Raw genomic sequence first — 9,385 nt, 5'->3', positions numbered from 1 at the left:
AACGCAATGAAACTTTCTCCTCTTATTATTTTTCTCGAGAAGACGGAATACATAGTGCTGAAATTAGGTCAGCCATAGGTCTAGGGGGCCCATGAGCAACCATTGCGCGCCCAGGGAGGGTAGGTGCACCCCTGGCTTGTGGGCCCATGGCGCCCCCCTCTGGTACTTCTTTACTGTAGTACACTTTATTTATTTCATAAAAAATCTCCGTAAAGTTTCGTCCAATTTTGAGAACTTTTATTTCTACACAAAAATAACCCCAAGGTAGTTCTGCTGAAAACAACATTATTCCGGGTTAGTTTCACTCAGATCATGCAAATTAGAGGAAAAAACAAGGGCAAAAGTGTTTGGAAAAGTAGATACGATGGTGAAGTATCAACTCCCGCAGGCTTAACTCAGTACTTGTCTTCAAGCAATTCAGTTCACGAACTGAAAGTGATAAAGAAAAACTTTTACAAACTCATTTGCTTTTGTTGATATATATAAGATTAACTAGTAATCAAGTTTTCAGCAAATATCATGAAATAACCACACATATGATAACACTTAGAAAACATATTTACTCATGTCGATAACATAATCAACTAGCGAGCAATAATACTACATCTGAAATACCATCACTTTGTCAAATTAACCATGTCACAATATGATAGGGTGTTATCTCGCTAGCCCTTTTTGAGATAGCAAAAACATAAATGCCTGCTACCGCTAGTGGTGCATCAATCATATGTTTGCAGGAGACTAAAACGACACACTTTAATTTGCATTTTAATAAGTCATGTTATCCCCATCAATTTGATAAGTTTGCTTTTATTCATTCAAGGACTGCATCAGGGGGATTGTGACAATCTGGAATAGCTATCTTTTTTTGGGCACTGTTCTTGTCTCTTAAGATTTTGCATTGGTTATTAAGTTCCACACTACTCAATCTGCCCAAACCTGGACCCTAGCAAACATATATGGCCCCTACTAGGGAGAAGCACGTCTCTCTTATACCAATTGTCTCTTTGATATCTAGATACCCCCTAATGATGCCCAATGATGATTGATTTTTGTGGGGGGATTTTAATTAAATAACAAGCCTAGAAAGTAGAAACAAACCTAGTGGTAGCATCGTGGGTCAAGGACCAACACTGCCCGCGCTACTACTGTGGTCAGCCCGGGCCCAACTGCCCGTCCCCACTTAGCCGCGGCGCGTGTTTGGGACCTGCGCTACATGCTTTTAGCAGTAGCGCTGGGCCGTAGCCCGCGCTACTGCTAAGCCGGCCTTATCCCCCGCCCCACCCGCTCCTCTCTCTCCCTGTCTTACTGTGTCACCGTCGCGGCCGTCCTCCTCCTACCATCGTCGTAGCCGCCGCATTGCCGCTGCCATGCCCCGGCCTCGGTAAGCCTCCTCCTCCGTCCTCCCTCCTCTAGCCGCCCTTCCTCCCTCCTCCCCCACTCCTCCCTCCTCTAGCCGCCTCTCCTCCTCCCTCATCTCCCCCCTGCTCCTCCCTCCTCTAGCTGCCCCTCCTCCTCCATCAACACAAGCCCTCCTCCCTCCACAACCCCTCCTCCATCCAAAGCCCATCCTCCCTCCCCTCCTCCATCCACACAGCCCCTCCTCCCCCCTCCTCCATGCACAGCTCCTCCTACACTTTGATTTAGTTAATAGTTTTTAGGGTTTAGAGTGATTTAGCAAAAAAAATAGACATAGTTAATAGATTTAGTTGATATGTAACACATTGATTTAGTATGCTTCTAAGGTTTAGTAGATAGCTTATAGTGTTTAGAGTGAATTAGTAAAAATTCAAACGTAGTTAATAGATTTAGTTGATACGAAACACTTTGATTTAGTATGCTTCTAAGGTTTTTTCTGCAATGCTTGGATAGGTAGATGGATAAAACTAATTTTTTAGTAATGCTTTGGATAGATAGATGGATGGATGGATAGCTGTTAGGGTTAGTAATACAATTTTTTTTAGTAAAAAACTAGTTTTACGAATTTTTAGTAAATGTAGGTCTTCTGAATAAGCATAATAATGTTTAGTTGATAGCTTATAGGGTTTCACTCAGTCCTAAAATCAGGATAATAATATTTTTGTTTATATTTTGTTTTTGCAAAAATCAAGGAGCCCCTGCATCATCCCCGCCGTCGTCCCCGTCACCGACCCCCTCCGATCTTGAGGTGAGACCAACCAAATCCCCATGTTGATGATGATGAGAATGTAGATTATTTGTATGGAATAGAAAATTTTCAATGTAGGTCTTTCAAATATGATGGAGATTTAGACATGTGATATGTACTGTTGTGTACTACTAGTGCTTGCCCAAGTGGCCTATGTTTGCAGGGAACACCTCCCAGTGGCCTAAGTTTTGCCAGAGTGTTGATTAATTTCCATTCCGACACATTTCAGGCGCTCGATATGTCCTTTTTAGCAAATATCATGCTGAATTTTTCCATGAATTTTGGCATGACTTGTGATAGAACATGTAAGAAATATCGAGTGGCCCAGATTTTCCATAAAGATAATTAAATGACATTTCGGGTTGATTTTAAGTCTGTCGGGGCTCCATACATGACAGTGAAAAAATCAATGAGGGAGCGTCTCCACCATATATGAGAGAAGAATAATCCCGATTGTTGCCGTGAGGGTCGCTTCTCCTTCGTTCCCATGTGCTAGACATTTTGGTGTAATGCACTTGGGAACGAAGGGAGGAGAGACCATCACCGACGGTCGAATATATACACCACGTGAGCTGAGAGTTTTCAAGAAAAGACTCGACAGATCAATAGTCAACCCGTGATGAATAATAATGATCTAATTTAGTTTTTGTAGTACATATATTGAATTTTAGAAGTTTAATCTTTGAATTGTGAACATAGGAAATGTCTGACGACGATGACAGGATCCCGGAGTGCGACTATTGCGGCGAGGACCGGGGTCTGTGCTACAGGCCTCACCTGCAAGATGGTCGGTGATTCAGTATTAAGCTCGACGAGACCTTCGATGTTGAAACGGTACGCAACGACGACAAGTCCGTTTCGTAATTAAGCATGACTTCTGCTTCTTCAACGTGTAATTTCCATCTTTTACAATTCGACTAGTGCATCCCCTGCCATGCAAGACGTTATGTCTTGAAGAAGCTGGATTTCAAAGATCATGAGACTATGGAAACAAAGAAAGTTCACCTCAGGACCCATCATGGTTATGCTTTTGCCGCAAAGCTATACAACGCGGAGAACTACTCCCATTTTGGTTGCTCGAATTGGGAAGCACTATGCAAGGTGTATGGTTTTCAGGAGGGCATGCATATCACCTTCGATCTTGGTGATCCTCAAGATGACATCGACGAAGATAATATCGATATTTGGGTCGATGTTGATACGCTTCCACTTCTACATCTATGTGAGTTTCTCAAACATATTTATTAAGTAATTTATATGGTTTATTTAAAAATATTTAACATCTTATTTCCATTCTTCAAAACATGTATGGAAAGTAGTAGACAAAACCTACTACAGTTATGGGTACCAGCTAACTTGCGAGGAGATAAATCATTTGGTTTCATGGATTAATGATGTTGTGACTTTTAAGATGAATTATCATATCCCTCCAAGTTATTCTCAATACGTGCCACTAGTCCACGTGTTGAACTACGGTAACATCCATCGAGATATCATGGTAAGATTTTTCCTATTATGTCACCAATGCATTTTTTGCATATATTCTTCTAAAGCTAAACTACATTTTGCTAATTAAGTATGTTATTATGATGTTCTTCAACAGAAACTCCCGGCGGATTGTATACCTAGTCTTATGCAAATGAAAGGTGACATGAGAATTGTTAGCTTAGGGCCAAGTTGGCTTACGATTCATCGCATTGCATACACGATTCATCGAACATATGTCATCCTCACAATCAAAGACCGGAAAAAAGTTCTAAATGATCGCAGAGAACTACTTGGGGGCAACATCAAGCGCAACCCACAAATAGGAGACATGTTCATCTGTATTCTCCATAATGGAGAATTAGGGTTTTACCTGTTTTATGCTATTTTACCTTCAAGAGGGTAGCAGGTCTAGGTACTTATGTGCTACATTGTGCTAGAATGATGAGCTAGTTCTCATATGACTATGATGATGAGTTGTTATCATGATGATGATGATGATGAGTTATGTGCTACATTGTGCTAGAATGATGAGCTAGTTCCTATAAGTTTATGATGATGAGTTGTTATTATAATGATGATGATGATGATTTATGAGTTCTTATATGAATATGACGATGAGTTATTATGATCATGTTGAGTTATTATATCATTAGGTGGAAGAAACATGGATTAGATTCATGTGACCAAAAGTTGGATTAGTCGTAAAACACAGATTAGATTCATGTGACCAAGAGTTGGATTAGTCAGACGACTAATCCAACTTTTGGTCACATGAATCTAATCCGTGTTTCTTCCACCTAATGATATAATAACTCAACATGATCACAATGATATAACAATCCCTTAATTGCTAATATATCAAATTTGTATAATGTCAAAAAATGTACACTTGATTAGGCTCTCCCTGGACAAAGCCCCGAGCCGAGAACAACGTCAAAAAATATTGTGTGCTTGGCTAGGGTCCTTGCCACGCAATCCAATAGTGTGGCAAATTATTAAATAATGATAGGAGGGACACACAATTGCATGTACACTTGATTAGGCTCTCTATCATTTGTAGTACCTCAATTTACTCACTGGACCCACCATGCCATAGGATGAAAAACGATAACCTTTGTAATTTGATGTTGAAGCTAGTTAGTCAAATGCAACTATAGAAGCCCTGGAGATCATCAGGTTGCCGGTTGTTTTGCTGCAGCAACCATTGGCTTAGTCCACCCCTTTGCTGGTTTTCCTATTGCGCTTAGCCTTGTGTTCTTTGATGTACATGTTGTAGTTTTTCCAAGCTGGCTCTGCTCCATATGTAATAAGCACACTCTTAATCATCCTAATGCTTTCCTTTTTAGCTTGATGTAGGAAGTGGGTGTTCTCACGCTAGAAGCATGTTTTTATATTTATCCTTTTGAACTCAGTTCTACTAGTCCTCTTTATCGAGCTTCTACTTAATGGATCTGTGGAGCTCTCACTATTGATATAAAAAAGAAGTAACTTCTACATGTCAGGATACAGTTCGTGCGAGGAGGGAAGTATGGTCAACCTCAAGATCAGTTTTGAGGCTAGTCCTATGTGCCAGTTCCCAAATGATACTGGATTACACATAAGGGACCAGTTCCCTCACAAAAAACATTCTACACCTCTAACTACTAAATATATATTCAGCACAAAAAAACTACTAAATATATAAGAACCACATAAATGTTTATAGAAATAAATGATTGCAGATAAAAGAATTGAAAATATCGCTAGCTCAGATAAGTTACCTTTGACCGGTCTACTAAGAAAATCTCCTGCACCGAGACACGTCTTCTATTTCCTCCTCCACAAGAAAAGATCTCAACCTTTCTCCTCCTCCCATCGGCGCCTCTGCTGGTCCGCCCCATGTCCGATGGCCTTTGGGCCATGGAGGTGCAGAGGACGCCCCCACCCTGCCGATGGGAGGACCCCGTTCTCGTTCCAGTTAGGTTCAACGTCATGGTTGGGACTATATGGTCGCGGCGATGTCCCTCAGTAGGAATAACGTCTCCCACATTATGTCCCTGTCCGGATGGCGCGTCTAGCGTCGTTTGAGAGCGTGTGGAGGTGTGTCTTCATCAGAACTCAAGAGATTCAGTTAGTGCTGGTCTTTGGTGGATCTATTTGGATCCGGTCTTCGTTCGTCTTCGTTTGGGTGTTTACAGGTTTGATCCTTCCGATCTACGACTTTCTTCATCGACGATGGTTGCTGCTCTGGTGCGCTGGTCATACGGGGCTTTAGCACGACGACTTTCTGACTATCTACTACAAAAAGGTTTGCCTTGCTCCAGAGAGGGAGGGGCTATGATGGCGCTAATTTTTGTAAATAATACATTTTTATTAATTTTCATAAATATTACGCTCGATACAACATTTTCCAAAATAATACACCGTTGGCCCGCTGCTGGCCGACTGGGCCTAGTCAGTCCACAACAGGCCGACTGGCCTAGCCAGTCAACAGTCGGCCGACAGCTGGTCCGTCGGCCACGTGTCGGCCGCGTATTCGCTAGGCCATGTAGCGAGGGGGCGCGAGAGGGGCTGTCTGCACGGTCTGTCATGGGCCGCCCTTGTCGGCCGGCTGTAGACCGATCGCTTAGCTGCAGGCCGACAGGGTGCGGGCCCATAGCGGCTGGCTCCTTCTCCTCTCTCCTTCTCCTTTCTCCTTCCTTTCTCCACGCGCGCAGTGCGGGAAAATATGGCGGGAACGAGCAAAGCGGGAAAATATGGCGGGAAGTAGAGAGCGGGAAAATATGGCGGGAACGAGCAAAGTGGGAAAATATGGCGGGAACGAGCAAAGCGGGAAAATATGGCGGGAAATGGCGGCTTGTGATATAAGCGGGGAACGTACGGGGTAGAAAATAGGTGACATGCACCAGTTGGCCTACAGGTGGCCAATTAGTCCAGTCGGCCAACAGGTGACCGACAGGATCTGCACTAGTGGCTGATAGGCCATTCGGTCAGCAGCAAGCTGATAGGATGCCAGTCGGCCTGCTGTGGGCTGACTAGGCCCAATCGGCCAGCAGCAGGCCGATGGTGCATTATTTTTGAAAATGTTGTGTCCAGCGTAATATTTATGAAAATTAATAAAAAAGTATTATTTTAAAAAAATTAGCCATGATGGTGGCGCGCCTTCGGCTCGCCCCAATGCTTGTAGTCGCAGCTAAGTGGTCTACGGATCTAGTTGTAATTTTTGTTACCTCTGATGTTGTTTGTACTGCCATAATTGAATATAAACAGATTGGAAGTTTCTCACGGTAGAAAACAATATCGCTAGCTCAAAAAATAGAAATAAAGAATAGATAGTATCAAACTATGTTGGTTACATTATAATCTTAGTCCTCAATATCCACATTTTCTCCTTCCTTCTGAAAGCAAAATGGCATAGCTACGTATATCGATTTGTTTCCATTCGCTTGCACGTTTCTTCAAATCACAAAATGCGTGTTGCCGCCGTAGGTATTATCTTCATGCAGCCGGAAGAGAAGATCCTAACACCATGTCTTTTGCCTTCATTGCCTGATTCAAATGAAAGACCAATCAGAGAGATCACACATTGTAGTGCAAAGGAAAATTTACGGTGAGATACACAAATTGCAAGATCTTGAACTTACCTCCTTCTCCCAGTTTATCGAAAGAACGATCCACATGAGCAACACAAGCTTGGTGAGACTGCCACAGACGATGCCGAGCCAAAGACCCTATTGGAACCACACACAAAATTTGGTCTCTTAAAAAAAAAGGCAAATTCATGTGGCCAGTAACCTGTAAAGTTCGTGCTGACATAGTACATACCATCCCGTTCAAATGCAAGACAAATGCAAGCAACACGGCCAAGGGGATGCCTGCCAAGTAGAACGCGGCGAGGTTGACACGCGCACCAATCTTCTGCTCACCACATCCATAGAGCACACCTGTATGTGATGTTCAGTCAAAGATCATGTCACTATGTTCGAGATTGAGGTAAATCTGCGACAATGTGGGGAATTTCATCTATGTACCTGAAAGAGATGTGTGGATTCCATCTATGAAGAAAGATATGGCGAGGACAGGTATCATCCTGGCAATGTATGTCACGACTTCTTCCTCGTTGCTGTACATGTAGCCCCAAAATTTGCGTAGAGAAATCATTGTGATGGAGATCACTGAGCCGGCAAACAGGGCCATGCATACGACCAGTCTAGTTGCTAGCTTCGCTGCCTGAGGCCTACCGGCGCCAAGTTCATTGGAAACACGTGTACTGAATGAAATGTATATGCAGGAAAATCAGCGAGACCACTCAGCATCTATAGCTACATTTTGTTTGTGAACTGTACGGTACCTTATGGCTGTGCAGAGACCAGATGGCACCATGAACATGAGAGCACCAGTGTTAAGACTGCAGAATTCAATAATCACAGCTTACAATGCAGGAAAGGGCAATTTGTTTTTTGAAATTAGAGTACATGCAAAAGGTTGTCTTGGGAGTTCAGAACTGAGATTACCATATTGACAATACTGAGGTTTCCAGCTTAGGATTAGGCAGAAGGCCAGAGAGCAGCATAAGCAATTCAAACGACCACCATTCCAAGCTGCAATTTTCAAAGAACAAGTAATATGTCATCAGTGAAATCAGAAATCCATGCATGGACAACCTAGATCAGGAGAACTCGTTGAGGATTTTATCTTACCAAACCATCATGGCCGAGGGGACGGCGAGCTCCGCGAACTGGCGCAGCTCCTTGAAGGCCTCCATGGAGAACCCAGTCCATGTCGTCTTGCATACGCCGGACAGCCTTGTGTACAGGGACAGTATGGCCAGGTTTGCGGAGTATGATACTGCTGTGGCCAGCGCCGCGCCTTTGCTGCCCATGCCAGCCCTGTGCACCAGCGCCCAGCACACGAGGACGTGGCTCAGCGACGTGACGGCGGAGCTGGCCATCACCGGCACGACCATGCTCTGCGTCTGCAGGAACCGGATGTGGCACGTGAGAGGGACGTAGGGGACGAGGGCCGGGATGAGCCACCGCGCGTAGGCACCGGCCTCCGCGGCGATGGCCGTGTCCTGGCCGAGGAGCAGGAGGATCCGGGCGGTGTTGGCCCAGACGAGGGCGATGGGGACGCAGGCGAGCGTGAGCACCAGCATCGCCCGCTGCTTGTAGACGCCGAGGAGGTGGTACTGCCGCGCGCCGAACGCCTGCCCGCACAGGGTGTCCAGCGCGCTTGCCATGCCGACCAGCAGGCTGAAGCCGGTGACGTTGGCGAGGGAGGTGGCCAGCGAGGCGCCGGCGAGCGGCAGCTCGCCGAGGTGGCCGACAAACATCACGGACACCAGCTGCAGCGCGCACTGGAGGATGCCGCTTGCCACCAGCGGTCCAGCCAGCCGCAGCAGTCGCTTCGCCTCCGGTGCCGCGGCATTCTCGTCCCGCTCCACGAGCAGGGGCTGCTCGTCTACGCTCGGCTTCTCCATTCTTGTCAGCTTCAGCTGAGGCTGGACGCAGGAGCAGAAGTAGTTAGGAACTTAGGATTGTGAGGAAGCAAGGGACATGTTAGGTATTTATGGGGAAGTGCTGTGGAGTCTGTGGAAGCTGCGTAGCAGATTACTATGCTTGCATAGATTATAAAATTTTCAGTGGTCGTGATAATAGGTTAAGCGTGGCTGCCAAGCATCAGACGTTGGTTCGGAGCAACAATGTCAGTTTACGCACGAGGAAAGTTCCTCGTCTCAGTTAAAATTGCTTG

The 9,385-nt window shown here is 45.0% G+C and overlaps 1 protein-coding gene across 1 annotated transcript; it reads right to left on the bottom strand.

Annotated features, from left to right (window-relative positions):
* Window positions 1-6,875: 6,875 nt before the first annotated feature.
* Window positions 6,876-9,165, bottom strand: LOC109743126 (protein DETOXIFICATION 16). Its single transcript, XM_020302208.4, has 7 exons — window positions 8,335-9,165; window positions 8,149-8,235; window positions 7,986-8,042; window positions 7,666-7,904; window positions 7,460-7,578; window positions 7,279-7,365; window positions 6,876-7,183 (listed from the first exon to the last, which is right to left on the bottom strand). The coding sequence occupies exons 1-7, from the start codon at window positions 9,111-9,113 to the stop codon at window positions 7,133-7,135; spliced, it is 1,419 nt and encodes a 472-aa protein (XP_020157797.1). The 5' UTR covers window positions 9,114-9,165; the 3' UTR covers window positions 6,876-7,132.
* Window positions 9,166-9,385: the final 220 nt, after the last annotated feature.

This window comes from Aegilops tauschii, chromosome 7 (assembly GCF_002575655.3).
Source record: "Aegilops tauschii subsp. strangulata cultivar AL8/78 chromosome 7, Aet v6.0, whole genome shotgun sequence".
In the NCBI taxonomy this organism is placed as follows: domain Eukaryota; kingdom Viridiplantae; phylum Streptophyta; class Magnoliopsida; order Poales; family Poaceae; genus Aegilops; species Aegilops tauschii.
The sequence above is the reverse complement of the archived record's forward strand: the minus strand, read 5'-3'. Positions and strand labels throughout refer to the sequence as shown.

Coding starts and splice junctions, on each gene's coding strand:
- LOC109743126 (XM_020302208.4), bottom strand. CDS start 9,113: ATGGAGAAGCCGAGCGTAGACGAGCAGCCCCTGCTCGTGGAGCGGGAC. Junction 8,236..8,334: donor CCCTCGGCCATGATGGTTTG/GTAAGATAAAAT, acceptor TGAAAATTGCAG/CTTGGAATGGTGGTCGTTTG. Junction 8,043..8,148: donor ACCTCAGTATTGTCAATATG/GTAATCTCAGTT, acceptor TGAATTCTGCAG/TCTTAACACTGGTGCTCTCA.